Consider the following 25,995-nt stretch of genomic DNA (forward strand, 5'->3'; position numbering starts at 1 on the left):
TTAGGTCCTGCATTTATAACTTGACAAATAATTTTTAATCAATTATTACTCATTTGAATATAAAAGTTCATTTCTCATAATCTAATTACGTTATAACTGACAAATTGTGAGACAATCGCATTGAAAACAAACAACGCACAATGAAACCGCAATTTCAACAACGACGATCCGTCGCATTGTTTCGAGCGTTAAAAAAATAAAAAATACAAATAAATTGCTTTATTTCTCGCTTAAAATATCGAGTGAATAAGGAACGAGGCGCGTTAAACGAATCACGTATCGCAATACACAAAAATACAAAAGGCGAAATTCCAATCGCGCGAGAAATAAATACCTACGCTGACGTGTCATTTAACCATAAATCTTGCGAAACAATAACCCCGTCGTGTGAAAATTCGGAAAACGCAATTTTCAGCGAGTTATATGTATGTATATAACTAAGGATACATTTTTTATTTTCGAGTATAAAAAAAATTAAAAAAGCACGCAACACATTTCGTTGACGTCGGTTTTATACTCGCGGCGATAATTGAGTTCAAATCCCGGCGGTATCTTGGTGAGCTTTTGCGCGAGCTTTATTTTATGAATAAAATAAATATATTAGAGTATTCAAAAATATTTTTATTCTGATTTTAAACTACATATATTATCTACTAACTTATGTGCCGCTTACATATATGTATTTAGATTTTTTGTGAGCATAGTCAGACTTTATATGTTGATTTTAAAAGTGCTTTTGAAGTAGTGTAACGATGTATATTAAATTTTAAACTAATGTGTATAAGAAAATATTCAGTATGAATTGGAAAAAGCTCAATATTTATTTATTTAAAATCAAATCATCGCAATCTAATACGCGTTTTATTATAATATGAGGAAAAAAATATATATGATACAAATAACTTCAGCCTCCTTGAGTAAACAATTTTCTTACGAAGAAATATACATATTATTGCTTATTTGCATTGTGAATTTCTGCAAATTAGATCATCTATTTGTATAAAGCTTAATTAATACAATTTATAATTTTATTATTGAAACGTAATATTATTAAAATAAAATAGACCTTGCGCAAATATTCTGTTTATTCATATTTATAAAAATATTATTTTACAGATAAAATGAAAAGCCTTTTTTGTAACTGGTAATATTTTTTTAATTCATTAACAAACATACCATTATCCTCTTTTTTCAACAGGTCTGATTAATTTGGCTTCGCTGAGCTTGCAGCACAACCAAATAGACGTCATAGAAGACCACGCCTTCAGGCAACTGTCCAATCTGACCGAGCTAGACTTGGCCCACAATGCCATTGTTGCCGTTTCAGGTAAACTTTACAACAAATCGAAAATCATTTGTGCTTGAGCTTTGGGAAATTAAAAACTAAAATGTTGAAATGCAATTAAATTATTTCATCTTGAAAGAAAATATTAAATTAGAGTCAAATCATTGAAATTGAGCTACGAAGCAAACAATATATTAGGTAATTCCGTTTTTTAAATTGAAGTTTTAACAATCAGTCATTCTTTAGCCATTGATACCCAAGTACGTATTTTGTTTTACCTTCATGATTAAATTTGAATTTTTGCTACAAATATAAGGTCTGAAACTATTGTATCTAATTACTACTAGATGCATATTAAAAATGAATTATTATCTTTTAGCTCTTTTTTTGTTAAACCATTTTTTTGCTTTTATTGTAAATCATATTTATGTGGTTATATTTTATTCTCTAAGCAAAAAGTCCTTTTGAATTTTAGCAAAATTTTATTTCATACTTTATTATTTCCCTGTAGAAAATTTGTAATACGAACGCAAACCATAGAAATATATATTGTAGTTATATTTATTATTTGTACAAAAATCTAAATTCTACATATGCAGAAAAAATGTGGTACATTTTATTCCTATGATTACATAAAACGAACCACATTTTTTACATAAAAATTGCAATTACATATTTTTCTATATTAATCAAGATTGATATAAAACTACGATACTAAAATTATAAGGTTATTTTAAATGTTTTGAATTTTAAGCGCTTAAATCTCTAAAATAATCATATTAAGTTTATTTTATAAATAAAAAAATTCTAGTACAAGCACATTTTTCTGTAAGAAAAAAAATCTCGCTGTAAATTCCTTAATTTAAAATAAGCACGCTATTTTTATTTAGTTATTTAGTTATTTATTCTGTTTGTGCTAAAAGAAAATCTGAAATTATATGGTTATACGTTTTTTAAATATTTTTTATGTATACATATGTATGTTTGATAACACTGTGTGACATACATATTTAATAACAAAGTGTGAGCCATTGTTTGGATAAAAATATATTTATTTAATATTATAAGCTTATTTTTAATGTAGGACTATTATTTTTCAATCGTAAAATTTTTTTATCCCTATAAAAGTTTGTAAAAATTAGCTATTAAGCTAATTATAAATAATTAAAAGTAAAAATAAATATATAAAAAAAAGACTTCAACAAGCGATTGCATCAGTTTTGTTAAAATATATTATAGAAAAAATTAAGTACGTGCTCATAAAAATAATAATATGTACATTGGAAATAGTCTGTTAGCAGAAAAGTATATTATTATATCAAATCAATAAAATTAAAAACATATTGGTAAGATAGATTTTTTTGCATTTTTATCTACATATATAAATAATATTTTTTATTTAAAAAATATATTAAAATCTTAGCAAAAAAATAATATTAAAAAGTCCATCAAAATATATAAAAATAAATATTTGGATTAAAAAAATATTTAATTTATTTTAGCAAAAAAAAAAAATAGTTCACCTTTTGAGAAGTATCGCCGTACATGTACGGTAGTTGATCTTGCACTGTTTTAATGTTTTTATATTAATTAATTTTAAATAATGTGAATAATGTTCATAGAAAATAATACTAGTAAATGTAAGAGTGCGAAATAAATTAACACAGCAAAAAATATTTTATATTAATTTTATAAAAAATATTTGAATTATTTTACAAAATAGCCGAATAATATTAATGAATATTTAAAATAAATTATTAAAACATACTAATACAAAGAAAAACAATAAAATAAATCAAAGCAATAAAACGTTCAGAATCACCATTTTTCTATAATTTTTTATAAATAATAAATAAATAACAATAGAAATAATTATGGAGAACACGTAAAATTTACAGACTCCCTAAAAAATAGCAAATGTACATAAATTAACTCACTAAAAGAGTTAAATAGCATATAAATAATTATTATATTGGTTTTTACCATTTTTTTGATCAAATAAAGCACTTTTTTAAGAAATTATAATTTGTTGTTAAAGTAGATTTTTTAGCATTTTTTATTATGCGTTTTTATGAATTATTATTATATTTTTTAGTTAAAATCAAATTGAAACTTAGCAATGTATGTATATTTAAAAATGACGTTTGATTTGTAGAAAAAAGTCTAAATTTTAAATTGTATAAAAAAATCTTATTTAAAAAAAATTCTTCAAAAGTAATAATAAAAAACTTAATAACGTAAAATAACGTAATTTTCATAATTTTTTAAATATTTTTAATGAATATTGTTTTGGATTTCTTATGATGCGTTTTGTATTTTTTTAGTTAAATTTTGATTAAATATAAGTAAAAAAGTTTGTATAAAAATTACGATAGAAAATTATTTGTACAAATTCTTATTTTAATTATTTTAAAAATACCATCATAATTTTTAATCGCAAGAAAATATATCAAATTACCATTACAAAAAAAATTAACGTTAAATATAAAATATAACACATTGAAAATTATAACATAATTGCCAAAATTTTTTCTTATTAATTAATTAATATCATAATATCATAACTTTTAATTGTACGAATCTACTTTATCAAAAAATATATGTTTAAAAAAATAACAAATTAAAAATAATGTTGAAATTTCCATTAATTTTAATAATATATTATATAATCTATTTTAACTATATTTTTAATATCATATAATATTCTTATGTGTTTATATGTTTATTTTTCTAGTAAAAATTTTATAATATATCAATAAAAATATGTACAAAATTGTCGATATAGATGAATTGTAGTCGATTTTTTTTATGTATTTAGAAAACAAACGTACAAATTAAAATTCGTAGAAAATTATATTGAATCTACTCAAATTTCATAATTTTCTTGGATTTTTTTAATCAAATAAATTATTTTAGAAATTTTTATATTATTTTGAAGTAGATTATATTTAAATCATTATTTATTATGTCGTGTCTTAACTTTTTTGTATAAATATCAATAATGTACAAATCAAATTAAATCTTAGAAAAAAATTCACGATTTGTTATTAAAAATATAAAACTGAATACAATACAATTAAAATAATCGATTTTATGAATATTTATATAAGAAAATTAGTCATATTTAAAAAAATATAGAATAAATACTTAAAAGACATTTTAAACTATATTTCATGTTTTTAATTAAAGTTTAAGATTTATTATTTGTAGTAATAAAGGTAAAAAATTTAAACCCTTCAAAATTTGTAAAAAATCATTGCAGTAAAAAAATAATTTTGTATTCAAATTAGTTAAATTTAATTAAAAATTAATATAATTTTTATTAGAACGATACTTTCATGATAATAAGAATTATAAGCATAAGTTTGTAGCAAATCTTTTAATTTTATTATGAAGCCAAGAAATTAGGTTATAATGAATAAAATTTTTACTAAATAGTTATTATATACAATAATGCATTATGTACCATAAAATAAATTTGCAATACTGTATTTAACTTAAAGGAAAATTGATAAGATTTGTTTATATACATTACCATAAATGTATTTCTTGGATGTAGCAAAAATATATATTTCTGATGGCTTCTTAATTATTATTTGAAAACGTATACTTGAAACAAACTCTCGGGTCTCTGGGACCCAATCAAGGGTTTACATAATTCAAAACTCTTGAACTCGCATCCACCCACCCGGCCCCGCGTTTGTTGGTTTGTTTAAAACGATAGTTTCCTTTAAAGGTAATTCCTTGGCTCACTTGGTGAAACTACAGAAGCTAGACTTGTCCCATAACTTTCTGCGAGCCGTAACCGCCGACTTGGTGAAGCCACTTCAAGCACTTAGAGATCTTCGCCTAGACGATAACGACATATCCATAGTTGCCGGAGACTCGCTGTCGGCCGACGTCGTTTTGGACAGGTTCACCCTGTCAGGTATCGGATCGGAAATGCCATTTCTATTCCAGAAATTTCAACTAGTTTACATAATGCGTCTAAATCCAATTCCGCAGATAACCCTTTAAATTGCGACTGCAGTCTCTTGGATTTTTCCTTCTGGCTGAAGAAATCGCGACTCGGATCTTTGGACAGGATGACAGCTGTTTGTACAACACCTCCGGAACTAGAAGGAGCCCTATTGACCGAGCTATCGCCTAGAAAATTTGGGTGCGCTGATTATGAAGAAGAAATTCTACCTTCGACTTCGACTGAACCGATAACCACAGTGACTGCTTATACAGCTTCATTAGTAGCTCCGGATTTAAACGAAGATGACGAAGATTTGCCTGTATCTAAAGCACAGGTATGTCTATCTATTCTTATTCATAATTATATTATTTTAATTTTTTGATTATGTCATTAAGGTGACTTTGACCGATTATCAATACGACGGAGCTTTGGTGAAGTTGAGATGGGCGGTGGAAGAAAAGGCAATGCCTTATACCTGCGATGCTGTCTTTGTATACGAAGAACTGGGAGAGAATGAAGTAATGTTGAGTTCGGAACCTTTGCATTGTGATTCAGTTGTCATGAGTGATCCAAGTGATTTGCATGTGTCAGTGCCTGGTAGCAGAGATCTCAAAGAGGACCATAAGTAAGATCTTAAACCATTTTAATACGAAGGAGTAGTTGTTACTTATATTTTTATTTATTTATCACGCTTCCTAAAATTGCTTATTTATTTTTAATAATAACAATTTTATTTTAAATTAATTAAAAATATAATATTGCGTTATTCAAGTTTCTAGATAGTCTTTATATGATATATACATATGTATGTAAGATTGCGTGTTTATTGTATTAAATATTACGATAAGTATAATAATAATATTATAATTTCCCTGAGAACAATACTAATATATTTTTATTGCATTAGTAGTGATTCATTTGCCGTATAATAGAGATATTATAATGGTTAATTATGGGAGATTATCCATCATTTGGGGTTTTCCCCTTTTTGATTAGATAAAGCAAATTCCTCAATTATGTCCTTAAATTATATATAATACATACAAGGCATGTAATAATATTATTATAAGTCACGACATAATTATAATTAGACTCATATACAAATATAATTTTATAGTTTTTTTATTATTTGCTTAAAATAATCGCAAAAATAATAAAAGTGGACTTACAAGTCTATATTATTTATAGTAACATTACTGTACATAAATACATTTATAACAAAATTTATAATATTAAAGAAAATAGAATGCAGAAAAAATTAGCGTACAAGTACGACTAAAGCGCTATCTTCAATTTGAAGTAAAATGTTTTTGCTTTAAAATATCGTAAATATGTATTTACTAAAGGTAAATATTTTTATTTTGGTTATTAAATTAACACTAAAAAACAGATTTATCAAGCTTTTATTTAAATTACTATGTTTTGCTATAAATAACTCATGAGTTTCAACAAAAGGATTGGTTTTAATATTATCTTATATTTATATTTAAGATACATAAATTTATTTTGAGTTTCATTATTAATAGTATAGCGCATTTATAAAAAGAAAAGTTTGGGTACTCAATATAATTATTTCAGCTTTCGCATTGACTAACCGTTTCATTTTTAGTCAATTTCAAAGACACGATATTATCAAAGTTGTATGTAGGTACATAAAGCACTTATTTTCCATTAAAATAAAAATTATGAAAAACGAGTTTATGAGCTATTTATATGTATTTGGTAAATATGGTGTAAATAAAAAAATAAAAAAATAAATACACATGTTATGTGCTTAATAAAAAAATCTCGACGCATAATTCTTGTCTGGATTGTCTTAGATTCAATCTATTAAAGGTTTCTTATTTTTGTTGTAGAGAATTTCGTGTATATATAGTTGCTTCAGGTTTACTTAAAAAAAACACTTTTCCGTTTTTCATAAAAATGGGTATATAATTGATTTATTTTTAATTGAAAATCTTTAAAAAAAAAAAAAAATATACAAATCCTTGGAGCTTTTTATATTTTGTATATATATTTGTATTTCGTATATAAATATTTTCAGGTGCTTATGATTTTATTAAAAAACATTTATGGTGGTCAAAAACAATACAATGTAGAGTTTTTGACCATCGTGACGCATTGAGGGTAAGCTGTTAGGTTACGATGGTTTTAATTAAATTAAAATAAAAAAATAAGTCTTTAATTTTTTTTTTCTTAAAAATCTTGTTAGTGCAATTTTCCACATGATTTTTTTCTACACTGTTTAAATAAAATATTTAATTCAAACAATATGACAGAAATGCATTTTTTTGAGTCAAAATAAATTAAAAATTTAATTTTTAGGCGCTGTTTATTTCATTAGTTAAAATATTTTTGATAGATTTTTGATATATAATATATCCATATTACAAAAACGTTATTAATTACAACAGTTTTATAAAATATCACTTTAATAATTTATTGGGTTCTAATTAGGGCTTTTCTCTGTTGATGCAGCTCTAAAGTCTGCAGTCTCTATATGTTTCGATATTGTTTTTTATAATAAATTCTAAAAAATATCACAAAATTAAATATTTTTTTTTCATTTCTTTAATATAAAAAATTGTACATCTTTAATTTATTTTTTTCTTAAAAATCTTGTTAACCAAAATTAATTTAATTATTTTTTATTTATTTATCTACACTATTCAATTAAGATATTTAATTCAAACATTATGACTAAAACGCAATTTTTATGTGTCTAAATATATTATAAATTCAAATTAAATTTTTAACCGCCGTTTATTTAATTAATTAAAATATTTTATTTTATTTTTAGTTATTGGAAATATTTTATAGATAAACCACGCAAATAGTAAAATCAATTAGAATTAAAGTATATCTTCTGTTTTTGTCGTAAGAATAAGTTAGATATTTTATAATATTTACTAATTAATAATTCAATATGACATGAAATTTTGTGTGCTTTCTTTGTTCAAAAATACATAGTTATTACTCATAAAAAGTATACAAATAAAACGATAAAAATGTCGAAATATTTTTAGATATTACACTATGTTTAAAAAATAATAATAAAAAATTTATTGATGCTTGCCAATGAAACACAAAAGTATTTTTTTTTAATTTTTAACAATATATGTGTACAGGCCGATGGCACAACATATGTGTCATATCTCTGTTACTGTTCTGTAACACAATCCCTGTGCCAGTTTTCCGTCAAGCATTATTAGTCTATGGCACAACCCATTCATCAATATTTTATTATGATAAAAAAATCATTAACCTTTTGAATTCAACAAATATTTTTTTCAAGTTGCTGTTTACAGGTAAAGTTTAACCTTTGAACCGCGCGGTATTTATTTAATATAAAACAGTTTTTTTAAATATTTGTTATATATGACGATTTTTATTTATTAATAACGATTGATTAAAATTTGATATGTATATTTAATATATTTAAATAATATAATATTATATTAATAAGTACGTACTCATAATAAATATGAAAAAAATAATTATAAAAAACGTGTTATTGAAAAAATATTAATATGTAAGACGTGTTATAAATCTCTCAAGCTCTTTTATATTTATTCAGATACAGATATTGCTTAGCTTTAATGCAAGGCTCCAGGAACAACGATGAGCTGTCTCTAGTCCTCGGGTGCAGCGATACAATACCACTAAAATTAACTACCGCACCGGTAGTAAATAGAAAAGACCCACCAGTGAGGTGAGTAAACCTATTATTCTTTCAAAAAATAATTGTTTAAACCCACCTCTCTGCCTCCAGGGTATCCGGCGTGAGGTCAAACGTTACCAAGGAAGGTGCCCTGTCTGTCGAAATTTCGCTTTTCGGCTACCCGCCGGACAGGCCGCAAAATCTGGAGCTGTCACAAGGCTCTGGCGAGCCTACCCAAGAGCAAATATCGCAGTACTTTGATGTGCTCAACAACTGCTACGTAAGTCTGGCTGTGTTCAGCCAAGGCTCCTTGATAGCCCAGAGGGACTCTCCGTGTGATCACACGTTCGTGAAAATGGAGGGTTTCACGCAGGGTCCCTACAGGGTGTGTGCCTCATTATCCGAGTTCCAAGTGACTGGACCTAATTCCAGGTGCGTTTCGGCGCAAAGGGTTGGAAATTTACCGGAGAAAGCGAGTTTTGGAGGCGTAAATGTAGTGCTGATTTCCGCGTCTGTGTTAGTCATCTTGGTGATTGTCATTCTGGTCTGGAGCACAAAGAAACTGTTGAAGAAGCCCAAGAACTTTCACGGATCTCACCAGTGCTTCAGGCCAGATCCGGAAACGTGCGAAGAAGTGCAGCATTCGAGATATGTTAAACTACATGCAACCACTAAAGTGTAATAAACTGTTTTAATGAATAGGTTAAGTTAAAGTATAAGAAATGCACCAGTGCCATTTGAGTCTTTTAGATGCCAAACTTTGAAATACAGTTCCTAACACAAATACATGGTGATTCAAAATATTTTATAGCATATATATATTTAAATATTTAAAACACACAAACGCGATTGGCAATCTTACTGTTTTGCGAGAACATGCAAATTGTCATGAACTCGTAAAAAGATAGCGCAGTTCTATTAAAAAAATAAGTAAATTACTGCATTTTTATATTTTAAAAACATTTTATTAACAAGCATTATGTTAATAATTATTTACGAACATTATTAAAAATATAACATAAAATAAATGTGCTATTTTTAAGATAATAAAGCTTTAAATTTATTACTAATAACATGAATAAGTCTACATCGACATGAATAAGTCTACATCGACAATAATTATTCATAAGCGAATCAATACACAATATTTATGCATTTTATGTTTTAAACATATATGTAGATAGATGTAATAAATATTAATTGATTTTTTTCTTAAGTTTATAATATTGTACAAATTTATTTATAGTAATAATATTTATAAATAGAATATGCCTTAAATAAAATAGTACCACAGCTTATTTCATTCTAAGCACTATAAGAATATACACTGTGGACTTATTGATGTTTGACAATGAAACACAAAAGTCAATTTTTTTATTTTTTAACAATATATGTATACGGGCCGATGGCACAACATGTGTGCTATATATTCAATACTGTCCTATAAAACAACCCCTGTGCCAGGTTTCCGTCAAGCATTATTAGTTTATGGCACAATCTATTCAGCAATACTTTATTATGATGAAAAAATCTTTTTTTTAATTTTTAAATGTTGACGTTCACAAGTTTAACCTTGTAACCGCGCGGTTTTTATTAAACATAAAAGAGTTTTTTTTTTAACTTTTATTAAATATGACGATTTTTATTTAATAAGATTTAATAAATTAATTTATATATATACAAGTAACACCACAATAAATTAGTAAGTTTGGCATCCAAAAGGCACATTTATAAAAATAACATATTTATTTATTCGTCCCTGTTTCAATGGAGACTTAAAACTTTGGGAATCGCTTTAATTTGACTATTGTACATACTAGTATTACGTAATGATTTCAGCAACAAAAATACTAATGTTTAGTTTTTAGTCTAAGAAACATTAACAATACTGACGAGACCAAAAAATGAATTCTTGTTTATATTATATACTATGTTTTAAATAAATTTGAATGTAAATATATATTATAAATAAAATTGAATTTTTGTACATATTTTAAATAAATTTAAAATGTATAAATATTTATTTTCTTAACCTTAAGCTTTTTAAATAAAAAAAGCTTTCATAATCAAATGAAAAACTTCTCGCAAAATAAAATAAATCGGAGAACTAACCGAATTTTATAAATATTCCAGCTGAAAGAAAAATCACGTAGGTCATTTAATAAAATATATGATATTTATTATATATTTTATAAAAAAGTACTAGACAATATTTTTAATCGAAGTAGCTACATATTACGATTTCAAACAATCGTCAGAAACAGCGTTACGTTCTCCCTATACTTTGTACTCATCAACCCTTAAAAGGCGTCGCATTCACCCTCATGAACCATTACCACAGGATTACAGCCATAATCACAGGATCGCATTGCTGTATTCATGCCTTAAAAGCAGAAATGTTCACGGGTATACGCATATGTGAGTATGCACGAGTAGTGCTGTGATACTTTGTTAATTAATTATTTAATATTTCCTAATTATTTATAAATAAAATTATACACTGCTCATGTTCTTTGTGTATTATAATTATTATAGATCTTGTTGCAGGTACACCTCAAAAATTTATTTAAGTGTATTTTGTGTTAATCCTTTATTATTTCAGTATTAAGTTGTTTTGTGTATTCCATATATATTAGTATAATCTAGTATTTTTTATCATCACAAAATATTTATAATATGTGAAAAACGCAGTTGTAACGTTAAACATTAGCTGCCAATAAATACAGTCGATTTTTTAATCGCCAAGGTGATAACTCTTACTTATTAGATAAGATGCCATGGAGAACTAAGTACTTACTTCACTGATCACTGTTAATATATATATATATTAGTATTTATACTGTTAATATATATGCAAGTAAGTGTACTATTTACTGTCAGCCATGAGGAGCTGGTCCAGCTTGTATTATTTATCTTTTTCCCCCTCTTATTATGTATTTTTTGTGTATTATTTTTAATCTTATTTGCATATTATATTTTTAGTTAATCACCATCACTGATTAAATCTAAATAAAAAAAATATAAAATTGCTTTACAAGTGCAGATACATGCAAACGCAAATATAAATATCAAATTAATTCAATTTTTACAAAACAAATCCAAGGGTCTAGCCTATACCGATGATCTTAGATCTGATCGTAAAAAGTTTTAAAACAAATTATTTTAATAACTGTATAAATATCATTGGTTGAATATTTTTAACCTTTTTCTAAAAAATTCTATTCTGACTTTCCAATTAGTTATAAGAAATCAGAGCCCCACAATAATATTAAACAAACCGTCCGATTTAAAATCATCTACCGGACTGAGCTGAGTTAGTACTTCTCTGTAAATATCTGTTCAATATTATATAAATTTGCGCCGCGTTTGACTACAAATATTATCGTGGAACGCCAATGGTTTACTCGATAAAAGTTTTTAATTGTCATGTAATACTAAATTTGGTTTTTTAATTTTAATAAAAATCATCGATAAAAATAAACTTTGCCAACTATTAAACCTATCTTAAGAACAATATCAAGATTTATCAAATATAATATATTTTTGAACAGAACTTATTTTGATGAATATATCAATTTTAAGGTACATACAATCGGGGTTATAATTATTGCGCAATTTTTGATTTTGTAAGTAAAATATAAGCATGGAACGCTAACGGCTTACACGATAAATAAACTGTTTAATTAATTTTTGTTTTTTGTAACTCGCCTGTAATTATCTATAAATATATAATTAGGCTGGTAAATGTAATATATTTAAAAATAATAATCACAGTTAATCATGTGATTACCGGTAAAATAAAAATTGCCATACAATTTTTATTTTTATAGTTCACCTTGAATATACATACATACATACATACATACATACACCTTTTCAACTTTTTAAAAAACCTATGTATATAAACTTAATAAATATAAGAAAACCTACACTTGCCGCAGATTTTAATTCTTAGCGTGAATTTTTAGCTGTGCTTAAAATTACATGATATTACATCTTTGTGTGTTTATTATGAAACAAAATTTAATTATGAGAAACCTCGACTACACATGCTCATTATTCTACGCGTAAATTAACATATATTTTATTTAGTATCATAAAAAGCAATTAGTTGAATAAAACCACAAATAAAATATATTACTAATCAAAAAATAGTACTATTTGTATTCACCCTGTATCATTTAAAACAAAGTAAAGTATATCATTTAAAGAATCACGTTGAAAAATTGCATCTGACATTAAAGACAAAATTAGTTTATTCACTAATACTATTAAATAATGTTTATACCTTTAAATGTAAAAATAATATAGACTTATTACTGATGTAATAAATGTTTGTAAAAATAAAGCGTCTTTGTCAAAATTATTGTGTAAAAATGATAAATTACAGAATATAATAAAAATAGCTATCGCAAAGCATATTAATTATATATATATATAAAAATCAAATTTTAATTAAATATTATCTAAATATTTATGTATTATAATTTTTTAATAATTAAAATGTAGATTTATTTCAATGTGATAAATAATATTTAAAAAAATCTACATTATAATTAATAAAATTTAAATATTCACAGACATCTATATTTGCAAAATTAAAACTCGCTGTTTAAATTTCAAGCCTAATAGCCCAAAGGGTAATTTATATACAGTACATTAAACGAAATATGAATATATTAATTAAACTCATTAGTTGAATACAAAATCAATATAATTTAGCAATACGGTTTATTTAATGCGGTGTATTAAAATATATAGTAATTCGTTATGCCTTTGATACACTAAATTATGTAACTTGTTTATCTATAACAAAAATATAAGTTTTTGCCATTGGCATATATGTTAAAAATATATTACTAAAATATTCAGAAACTTTAGAATATGTAAAGCAATGTTTGTATCTTAGAAAATATATGTTTATATTAAATATATGTCATTGAAGGAGTATAGCTCCATACTTATAAACTAGACACAATACATAAATACAAGATTGACCAAACATTTAATTTGACACCAAAAGGAAGCAGTAAAAGTAGACGATAAATTATTGACAGGCGCGCTAAAGCATTGTAGCTCAAGAATGCTGTAAAAAAACAATCGTTTTGTTTAAAAAAAGCCACCCAGGACAAAAATTTTGCAATACGGCCAGATTGATCTAAATAAGCCCTTTTCGTTCGTTTAAGATTTTATGAGAGAGTATATAAAATGTTTAATACTTGTGTGATAAAAAAGTGATTTGCTTACCCGATTTTCAGTTTTTATACCCGTGGTAGATTTTGTTGTCTGCCTCTGTTTTATTGAACAATCAATTACAGATAGGTGGCGAGTAAGATAAGAACAAATTGCAATTGGCCAATTAACAATGAACTCGAATGCACTGCTTTTCTCTTTTCGATGTGACAGATATTTTTATATTTCCTGATTAATAGCGTGTACTTTGCGACTTGAGCCGGTAATATCTTTCTCATGGTGGTGGCGCATTTATCTATAAAACCATTTTTTTTAAGATTAAGCGATTTTAACGATTTATCACAAGGCAAACTAGTCTTTTTATAACTAAACAATAAAGTTAATCCTTTGAATTATGAATTGAGTTGTGGTTCAATTGATAAATCGACATATATGTCAGATAGATCTTTCCAGATTTTTTCTGATATGTTATAGTATATTATTAAATAATGTTGTTTTAGTTTTTGTTGTGGTTTAAAGCAAACAGTCACTTGAGCAGATGTTTATATTTTTCTAACTTTAAACGCGCTATTAATTTAATAATTTTAAAGCATCACAAAAAAAAATAAAGTATAATTATATACAAAACAACTTAAGATAAATGTGAAGCAATTAATAAAAATGACAGTATAAATGAAACCTGTCACATTTATTATTTTATACGCTTGTATAATATATTTTTTACTATGTAATACAATATTAAAATCTTAAAAATATAATTTAAAATTATTACAAATATCTAAAAGAATCTGGGATAAGGTAATATTATTTTAAGACAAGGTAATAATAATTGATAAAATTTAAACTGCGATCAGAGTGAGTTTGTTATACAGGGCACATCTTGCAGGTGACATAACGAATGTTTTTCCTTAACGGTCTTGTTCCAGAAAGGATTGGTGGGGTGGAAAACAGGTGAAAAGTGGGCGGGTGGGTGAAAATCGCAGACCTGAGAGTCGAGGGGATCGAAAGAATGATGTGAATCCATTGCAAGAGAGAAAAACGCACACTCGCACACAGGAGCGAATGAAAGGCTTTTCCGGTCGGGCCGGAAAATAATGTTAGTGGATACATATTTTTTTAAATTGATGGGAAAAACATGAGTTTAGTTCAAACGTGATAGGTTATAAGTAGAGGTAGAAAAGCTATCTTTTAATTACTTGCTTACAATCAATAGTAATAGATTCAATGTATCCTTAATTATTTAAAACAATTTTCACTGAGATAGAAAATATCAAAAATTGTTAAGTAATAAATGAAAATATAAGGCAAAGGTATTTCATTTTTGCGGCAAAATTGTTTTACAGTGAAGTTGTATTTTTATATTCTAGGTACACAAGAGGGTTGAATTAACAATTTTAATAGGTCAAGAGAAGAAAAAATCTATTGTTAATTCCGGCTCTTGGTGGGAATTTTGCCGGCGGCACAATATGCGGACAGGTATGCTAGAATGCAACTAGTCTGGTTGCAATAATGTTATTGCAAATTACTGCACACGTCGAGTCCGTTAATTTATGCTTGGTCCAGTTTATGCCGAATGAAATCGCAAACTGTAATAAAATAAGCTGGTGTCAACTTCGGACCAGGCTGCAGGCAAATATTTTATCGTATGACTAAAAGCAGGTGTTGTTTCGGTATGCGCACGTTGCAATTAAACTATTGTCGGCAAATTAGCAGATTTTTTATTAAAATTTGGCTTAAAATATAAATAGGTATACGAATAAAATAAGTCAGTCTGCTAGATGTTGCGACGTTGTGTAAATAAAATTAAAACTGTAACTTACTTCTGGTTGTGTAATTATATATTATTTTTGGCAAATCCGTTAATTTAATTTAGATTTTAAAGATACTAATAAAAAAATATATACTTTGAAAAATCACTTATTTATATACATAGATACGTTAATAAATCGTTTTACCGTGGATCTGCATTATAGAAAAAATGTTTATAAAACAGCAACTTGTACTCAATTAAAAAGTATGTATTTTCCTGTTTTCTGAATTTTGTCATAAACGATTATGTATTAAAAATACATTTGTAAGCCTCACCTATTCATTGCCTACAAAAACTAAAATATTTGGCTAAAAAAGTGTCAAATTCTAAATATATCGCTAAGTACCAAATACTGTCAAATGCTATTTTAAAGTCTGAGAATCATCTTGGGAACAAAAAGTGCTCTAGTCTCTCTCGTTTCCGTCTCTCCATCCACAGGCGCGTTACGTAACTCTTCACACGTGTTCAAGTTTTCCTCGCATACACACACCAAAGGCAGAATTTCGGTTTAGCAGGTGCACGTGAGCATTTGCTCGTAAAATGTGTAACAATATGGTTAAGCAAGTCGGCGCAGGGGCATTGTCGGAGCGAAAAAGCTTTTGGCGTGCGCATTGTGAAATGCACCCTTTGCACTAATGTGCAATTGCACCAGGGAAGCCTTAGCTAAAATTCAGAAACACTACTAAATATATAGCGATTTTCAAGAGTTTAATTTGAAACTGTTGTATTGTATAAGGAAGTTTGAAATGCACATAAAATACAATTATGAAAACAGAGTTCATCGATGCGGGATGCGCAACGGCAAGCAATCTTGCGTTCAATAACGAGCTCCACGGGGAGCCGCGAGACAATCGCCAGAGTGGACGTAACCTGTTGATAAATAGCATTTTGCATCATTATTAAATGTTGACGTTTAATTAAAAAATAAGTGTGAAGCATAATAGCTTTAGTCTAATAAGAAAAAGAATATGTAAAAAATATTGACTAGACCATAAAGCGTCCATCAACTGCAAATATACAACTGACAGTAATTTAAAAGTCAGATAGCTATGCTTAATAATACTTTAAGCATTCCTCGGGAACGCAAGCGCTGCTAATTAAGTAGCACACTCAAAACCTCTGGATTGTGAATATTTCCTCCCAGCAGATTTTTTAAGTGTTTTTCCAAGTACACTCGTCAACGCGACTCGCGGTAATCATATCCCAGCATACCTTGTAGAAATTTTGTGAAAAATAAAAATGGATTATATTTAAATCTTATTAGGTACAGATATCTGAGAAACTTATTATGTACAGATAGCAGTAAAAAATGTAACTGATTTTTTACTCATTTTCAGCTGTTTTTTCTGCGAAAATCCTGATTTTTTATAGTCGATTATAAATTTGTATTTTTTTTATAATGTTGAAAAATCTAATATTTTCTAGAATTATAAAAATGAATTGTTATACGTAGAAAAATAGTGCATTATTAGCAATTATTGATTTATTTAGTTTAACAGAATTAAAAAAATTAAAACGGAAAAAAATCTTAATTTTTCAAAATTTTAAATCAGTTTTCTTTACGTGGAATAAATTTTTTTATAGAAAAAAAGCGTATTCATTTTTTTTAAATGGCTTGAAAAATATTTATTTTACTATGTAGCATAAAAATACTTTTTTGGCAAAAAGCGATGCTATTTTTTTCAAGTTGTTTTTAACGGTATTTTTGCTAAGATTCCATTTTTTATTGCTTGTCAAAGAAATACGCTTATTAACATTTTAGCAATTTTATACAACTATTAAGGATGGTCCTGAAAAAATCTCACCGCAAATAGAATACGCCAAGCAAAAGTTAAATTCTTGATTTTTTATTAGTCAATTAGAAATTTACAAAAAATATAAGAATATAAATTTCTTAAAAATCTTTGATTTCATAGAATTAAAAAATCGATTTTTTTGCGTAGCATAAGAAGCAAAAAAAAAAGCTGATTTTTTACTTATATTTAGCGGTTTTTTTATACGAAAATCTTAAATTTTGTATTAGACGATTAGAAATTTGCATTTTTTTATGGATGCTTAAATGATTATTTATTTTCTAGAATTATAAAATTAAATTGCTGTACGTAGAAAAATAATGCTTTTATTGCAAAAAACGTGGCTTTTATTTTAAAATTTATTTATTTGACCGAAATTAAAAAAAAATCTTAAGCTGAAAAAATATTGAAAATTTTATAATTGAAAATTTTTTTAAACAATTAAAAAGTAATTTTTTTAATTGTTTAAAAAAAATATATTTCTAGAAATAAACCAAATTACTTTACGTAGCATAAAAATGCTTTATTAGCAAAAGCGTTGCTGAATTTCTTAGCAAAATAATGCTTTTATTGCAAAAAACTTGGATTTTATTTTAAAATTTATTTATTAATTAAAAATTAAAAAAAATTCTAAAACTGAAAAAATGTTAAAAATTGTTTTTAAATATTTTTTTGTAAGTATCAGAATACAGCTTGAATTAAAAAAATTAAACAATTAAAAAAAGTAATTTTTTATTTTTCTAAGAAATACTTTATTAGTAAAAAGCGTTGTTGATTTTTTTAAGTCATTCCTTAACGGTATTAGTCTTCAAAGAAAAATGTTTACTTAGCTTTCAGCAGTTATATACAACTAAATGCATAGCAACTATTACAAGTCGTCCTGATAATTTCACCGTAAATAAATTATAATCATTTCTTATATACATACATATATAGTTTTAACTAAATTATATGTTGATTACCATATACAGTATTTTAAAAAATATTTTTGAAAACAGCAAAAAATATTAAAAGCAAATAAATTAACAATAAAAAAATCTATTATCTTACTTTACAAAAAGTAATCATCATTATGCATTTGTAGAAAGTATTTTGTAGTTTATATTGTATTTGATGTAAAAACTATTATTGAATATAAATGCAATTTTCTTCTATTTTAAATAAACTTATATATTTATCTATTATTTTTATTAAGCTTTTCACAAGCATACTAAATCATTTTAATGCGACTTTTTTACCAAATTGTTTTACTTTATGAATAAATACATTTAATTTATGTAGAGCCTTCATTTCAATAGCAAAAAAATAAAAAAATAAAATAAATCATAACATTTTAAAGTTTTTTTCAAAAATATTAAAATATTTTGCTAAGCTGAAATATTACAATTTCACAATATTTCTGTTTCTGTAAAGTTATAGTTTTACAAGTTAATATAACATTAATATAGCACTGTTATCATATTTTCAGCTATTACCCATTTTATCCACATTGTATTGAACTATCGGCGAGTTTTCCCGAAAGGCTTTATGTTTAACAGACCTCCCTTTATTCTTTGGACAATAACTTGAACTCGACGGTTTCTCTCTATCTCTCTCTCTCTCTTCGGTGCTCAATAAAGCACGTCTATCTCCGATTCACAAAAGTGCATTGTGTTCTTCGGCCTTTCGCGCACTCCTCTGGGACCTTTGTGAACTATCGCGCGGTGGCATGTCACTGCTGCAAGTATAAAAAATATATATACCTAGGTGCATATGTATGTGATTGTATGCTATATAGTAAGTCGCGTGCACCACTTTGATTTATTCGATAGATTTGATTAAATTTATATGACTTTTAACCTGAAATATAAGTCAAGCAATACTTGACTAAGAATAACAAATTGAATTGGTATTTATTGGATTTTAATGCAATTGATGATTTATTTACTGATTTTTATACTATCAATGGAATCTTAATGATATAAAAAACTATGTATAAAAATAAAACGAAAATATGTTTTAGCTCTTATTAATTAAGTATATAATTCTGTTAAAATATGTTATGTGAATTAATCAGAAAAATAAATAAAGTCTTAATGTTTTTTACGATATCAAAAATAAATTAACTTTTTTCTTAAAGATCCGCTCTTCCGTGACGGATCTTGATAATATTAACGACCCATTTCTGCATTTTCATGGGTTTAATAAGGTTTAAGACACGCCCATTTAAACTTTGCCCCAATCGCCTCAACCGCGACATCTCTAATGAAATTTTATCAACACGAAAGCGATTCCGATTCTAACTTCATATCATTAGTCAGCCGGAAAGGAAAGTTCTCTCTTTTTTTATTCCAGAAAATAAAGTAAAACCCTTCCATGTTAATCCGAAAGACCCTCGTCGCGATGGAGTGGACCGGCGATTAAATTCCTTCGGGAGCTCCAGGCAGCGAGTGCTTCTCAAACACTGAAAAGTTTCATTGTTCGAAACGGACGAACCCAGTAGACTAGTGATTAAAAGTGCAGCGAGCAACTCGACTGGGGTAATTCAAACCCCCTGGAGTCGCGATATTCTCAGCTTCGTTACCCTTTGAAGGGATTGTCGAAATAGTAAAAAAACAAGTACTCGGTGACATCGACAGAGCCTTTGAAATAGGATATGTAGCGTCATTTTTATTCAGAATTTTTAATATGATAATATTTTATTCCATAATCCAACCATATACAAAAAATAGTAAAATGAGAGTAAAATCTTTCAACCATTGAAGAGCTTCTGCGATATATGTAAATTAAGATGGATGTAACTCTTTGTGAAAATTATAATAATGTGGGGGGGTTATTGCACCTAATGAATCACATAATGGAGCGCGACCAGCAACTGAGATAAGACATAAGAGCCTTGCAGAAATACAGGAAGTACGTTTACCCCATAACTTGATTATCACCAATACATAAACTTATGAACTGTCGAGGAGTTAGCCACACACCAGAGCTATCTATATTCTCTAGGAAGTAAAGGTACTTCAGGTGTTTCTACTCACTTTTTATGATCTATCATAAGCTATTACTCATCGGTCCATTAGCGACTCGTAGCCAACAAATTGCTGCACCTCCTGTTCTCAACCTAAGCCACCAGTATCTATGTTAAAAACTGAAGATAAACTTAAGGGAAAATTGAGAGTAAAGCTCTAGGAAGGTCGAGCCTAAGTAAAAGTCTTTAGAGCAAAAGTCTCATCAACAGACAAATGCAAGCGACGAGAGTAAAGTTACTTTTGTGGACGCGCCCAGAGGACTTCTTGGCCGAGTGGGCAAATCCTGGAGCCATAGAGATCACGTTCACTGCCTAAAGACGCAGCCCCAGCTTCACGCTTAAACCAAAGGCAAGGCGCCCGAACACCCCAGACGCATACATTCATTACTTATTCCAGTCAACACGCTACAACACGACTCGCTGTGATAATTTGAACTCGAATTTAAAATGAGGCAGATCCACTTCAGACCATAGAATATCAAAAAAGTAACCGCTTCTCTCTTCACGTAAAATTTTGATCAAGCTCAATGTCATGAATCAAGAGTTTAACCCGTTTAAGAGATGATTAGATCTTTAGGACACAGACACTGAAAGAGTACTTCACGTATACTATAACTAAACTATACAAACTGTGTTACTATATCATTATTATCAAGAATTTTTATTTAATGTTTATTGGTAAAAAGCTGTTACGTATATTTTTAATGAATAAATAAATACAAGTACATTAGAAAACGGATGTTTGTTTCAGATATAAAAAATATGATTTTGACTGAGTTAATCGCAAACCCAGCAAAAATTTCTTCGCCACCGCCAATAAATTATTCTTTATCAGCAAAACCCAAAACATAGCCAAACAAAATTGATAACAATCCTACGTATGTGTATGTTTGAGTTTTTCAAAGTGAGATCAAACAAAGCCATCTCTGCGGCTTGATTTACAATTTGTCGATTTGTGCGCGGATTTCCATAATTTATTCTGCGAATTTAATTTGGGGAAATGGGGTTGTGGCGGGGGGTGGCAAACGATCCCATGAATTACAATGACTAACAAACCGAATAAAAGTATCGGCCATAGTTGGACCGAAGCGCTAACAGATGGGACCCTGGAGCTTTTAGTCACCGCACCTGCGCCTGCGATGCATTTTTTATGCAATCGACTCGACACGAAAACTAAACTTGAAGTATCACTGAGATTTAGCTTTGGTATAGTATCGTAACTAAAATATATGTATATGTATATTATTTAAAAATTTTAGGTTATTTTTTAAACTAATTGCTGATCGATTAACAGACAGTTACTGTATTATATAAAATATAATTATAATTTAAAATATGATTGCGCCTTTAATATATTTAATAGGCAAATTATTTTACATTAATACACCATTTGCAGAATCACAGTGTTACACAGGAGTTTTGTGAGCAAAATAAATGACTAAATGTTGTATAACCTTATTAGAACACTAGATCAGTAGTAAAAGTAAGATCTGGGTTTAAATTCCATATGAACCCTAGTGTTTTTCAATCTTCTATTCTGTCTGGAGGATCGATATTAGTAATTATTATATAGTTATAACTCGTGTATTTATTTAATCTCACAAATAAAAATTTAGACTTATTGATAACGCATGTAATGTACTGATGAAAGATTTTTAATAGATGCATAAAAAATAGGTTTATCCGTCTTTTGGCGTGGTATAGGAAAAGAGTCTCTTAGAAAACATTGCAGTAATGAATGACTCAAGACAATTTTTATCATATGCGCCTATGTCTATTTTTCTAAGAAAAGCATTTTAAAAATTGATTCACAAAAAAGTTTGAAAGCAGTTTTAAGTGGTTCTGAAGAACGTCGTTATCCTATTTTCGGTTTGCAATAGGTCGCCACGGGAAAAAAATAATTATTCCATGTAGTTGAATAATTAATTTAATTTAACTTTAAGATTCTTGTTAATTAATACCTTTAACATTAACAACTTTATGTCAAAGAGTTAGTGAAAAAAATATTTCAATATCTCCAGCAACAATACCGTTTTTTTTTTAATTATTTTACCTTTCTAAATTTATTTTTTGTATTCATGGTTGTAACTATATGAATAAATCTATTATATTGTATAAATATTATTATAGTATAATTTTAAAGTTTAAGGAAAAGATTTTTTTTCTACGATTCTGAAACAGTCAGAGACATTTTCCAGATGCACCAAACCAACCACGTCCGATCGCAAAATAAATATTCGCCATGTCGAATTTCCACATTTTCGCAATTTTCCCGTCGTTATATTCACTGTCTTTCACGATCACGTATCCTCAATACTTTTCCTCAGTTATCGAGTGCCACCACGGAGTTGTTTCATTTTATTTCATTTTTTATTACACAATAGCACGGAATAAAAAAAAATTCAACAGCTTTCAAGCTAAACCGTATTTTCAAACGCACTGACTAAAAATAAGCATGAAAAACAATAAAGGGAGTGTTAATCAAATCCCAAGATTAATTACCGCCTCGGGTTAGATACGTTCTGGGATTTTTATCGCTTACTTCTTAACAAATAAAAAAGGCTAATTAGGTTTTCTTTAAAAGTAACCTTTAGCATTTAAATATAATAAATAAATTTTGTGGAATTAAAAAAAGTACAGAAGCATCCGATATATGTGTGTTAATAATCAATATATTAATTATAACCTCTCTTTTTTTTATATTAATTTTAATTATGTATATTTTTAAAATCTGCCAATAATTTTAAAATATTTTTTCTGTCATATTGATGTATGTTACAGTGAATGGGAAGTTATATTTTCACTAGGATATCAGTGAAATCATATTAAAATACATATTCACAAGTGGATTTTAAGCAAAATATTTGTTAACTGATAGGTGCTTGTGAAATTTAATTCTGCTCTAATAAATAATTTTCTGCGAATCATTTCGTCTCAACGATAATAGAAGCTCTCAATAATTTTAGTTAAAATACACAAATCAAGATATTTGTATTGTGACAATACACGTGAATATTGGCCAGATTGTATCAGTACTTAAAGTTGAGGAGAAACGAGAGAATTAAATATGCATTCTATAACTAAAACCTATTAAAAGCTGTAATATCAAATTAGTAAGTTTTATTTTCTGGATATTTTTAAATGAATAAATCCGATTTTTAATATATTTTTTTAAATAAGGTTACCAGATATCGTCTCAGGCTAGTTAACAAACTTAGCTTAGACTTTTATAAGGTATATTTAAAAAAAATGCTGATTATGCTGATCACGTTTTGATTGTCTAGCTGTTGGTAAGAGACTGAGAGAGTACGCGATTTGCGTCGCGTCGCCTGGCACTTCATTTCGCGGTTAATAAGGCTGCCATTCTGAGGTTACAGAAATAAATATATATTATGCTATTTTTTTCGTTATTTTACTGGTAATGGATTATTGTTGAAGAAACGCTTTACATTTGTCAAATAAATTTAGTTAAATTTTGTGACCCTAAAAAGATTATTTATGGTAACAATAAGGTCAAATAAATCCATGAAAGACTCGGATCACTGGGTATTAACTTCAATGATAAGAATAAAAAATTATTATTTATTTATAATTATAATCAATATTTACAGATAATGTTCACTTTAAATTTTCTAATCTAACGACTGAATTTTATGTCTATTAAAAAAATTCTAATATTAAGCTACTTCAGCTTCTAGCAATATAAGGTTTATACGTATTAAATTTAACTGAGAGCAAATGACTGTAACAACGTGCTTGGATTAAAATTAAGATTAATCAAAAACACAGACACGTTGTTTAGCGATCGACCGGGTTTTAGTCAGCGGTCGATTGGTCGATTGAAATCAAATTGGCTTTCTCTGAAACATTTTTATTCTCACATTTCTAAATTTTTTTCTTAATCAAATAAGTTTCTGAGATTCTTTTATATGAATATATTTGCTTATTATCTTTTTTTTGTATATGGTTTAGTAACGTCTAGCAGAAAAGCTACTGTAGAATGCTGTCGACAGTCCAACTAAAAATATTTCGATAGTCATGATATCTGTTAACTAATAAATTTAGTGAATATTATCTTAATACAAAACATTTTAATAACGAGTTTAAATTAAAAACGCATAAGACAGAAACAGGTCGTACAAAATAACAAATTATTTTGTGTATAACTACAAGTTATGAATATTCACGAGTTGCGCATACCTCTGATGCATTTTGTGTTTGCTTTGGTAAGAGCGCATGCAAATTATTATTTGCCTTTCATAATTTTCAAACGCTGTGTGTTAGTAAGAAAAGTATTTAAAAATTCACACAGAGATTTGAAGCGTTCAGCTGAAAAATTTAATTACACGAAATTTAATATTAACAGACAAGTTTTTTGTTATTATTAAATATAAATTTAAATACTACTTTGATGTTAAACTATTTGCTACTTATTGACTAACATTAGTACATTTTATTTTTTAATGTAATTAAGGACATTAATCACAGATAATATTTAAGTATTATTAAAAAAATATAATCATATACATTAAGTATGTGTTGATACTTAATTTACTTTAATATATAATAAACAGTATTACTAATTATGTATTTATTATACTATGTCACTTTATCACAAACATGTGTGGATTATGACTTGTTTCCTGAATACAAAAGTAAAGAAGATATTCTCCAGCAGCTGACGAAACGGAAATTTGACAAATAACACAGTGCCACATATCTCAAAGGATATTCTTCTGCTCGGTGGAAAGATTAACTTCCTGCTTTGATGATGCAGACAATCAGTCCCATATCCTTTTTGGGGGCTGCAATCTATCCCGGAAAATCTGCTTCGTCAGCACGTTTCTGGAATTTGGAATTTTCCGCAGAGCCAAATATGGATTCGTGTTTTGCGATAAATAAAACACAACTAAAATTTGTATTGATAGTATGTATGTTTATATATATTACAGAAAAATCGCAAATGCATTTATCACGAGAGTATAACAGATTTAATGACCAAATCTGCTTAACGGAAGTTGGTAATCATGAATGATAGCAAGCAGTTGTTTGAGACCTTTTTAAATATTTAACACATGATTTTAAGGCTATTTTATTAAATTAAAATTAAATTGCACATTTATATGCAGATATACATTAAGCAGTATTAAAAAATATATGTTATTTTTTCCATTCAATAATTTTGTGTATCTGATTATTTTTCTTTAAGATTTATACCGTAATTAAATATTATATTATCCTTAAAATATATCAGAACGATAAACTAGTAGTAAAAGTCGGTAAAT

At 27.3% G+C, this 25,995-nt stretch overlaps 1 protein-coding gene across 2 annotated transcripts in view; it reads left to right on the plus strand.

Moving 5' to 3' along the window:
- Positions 1–9,909, plus strand: part of Lrt (Leucine-rich tendon-specific protein) — a 160,840-nt gene extending 150,931 nt beyond the window's left edge. For both annotated transcript variants that reach the window (XM_088189621.1, XM_088189622.1), the window contains exons 8-13: positions 1,199–1,327; positions 5,022–5,213; positions 5,291–5,580; positions 5,642–5,871; positions 8,824–8,958; positions 9,019–9,909. In XM_088189621.1, coding sequence (XP_088045747.1) covers positions 1,199–1,327; positions 5,022–5,213; positions 5,291–5,580; positions 5,642–5,871; positions 8,824–8,958; positions 9,019–9,589 — 1,547 coding nt within the window. In that variant the 3' untranslated portion in view covers positions 9,590–9,909. The remainder of the gene's footprint in view (positions 1–1,198; positions 1,328–5,021; positions 5,214–5,290; positions 5,581–5,641; positions 5,872–8,823; positions 8,959–9,018) is intronic.
- Positions 9,910–25,995: the final 16,086 nt, after the last annotated feature.

Source organism: Plectrocnemia conspersa, unplaced genomic scaffold (assembly GCF_051122295.1).
Source record: "Plectrocnemia conspersa isolate PC_06_02 unplaced genomic scaffold, ASM5112229v1 ptg000008l, whole genome shotgun sequence".
Lineage (NCBI taxonomy): Eukaryota > Metazoa > Arthropoda > Insecta > Trichoptera > Polycentropodidae > Plectrocnemia > Plectrocnemia conspersa.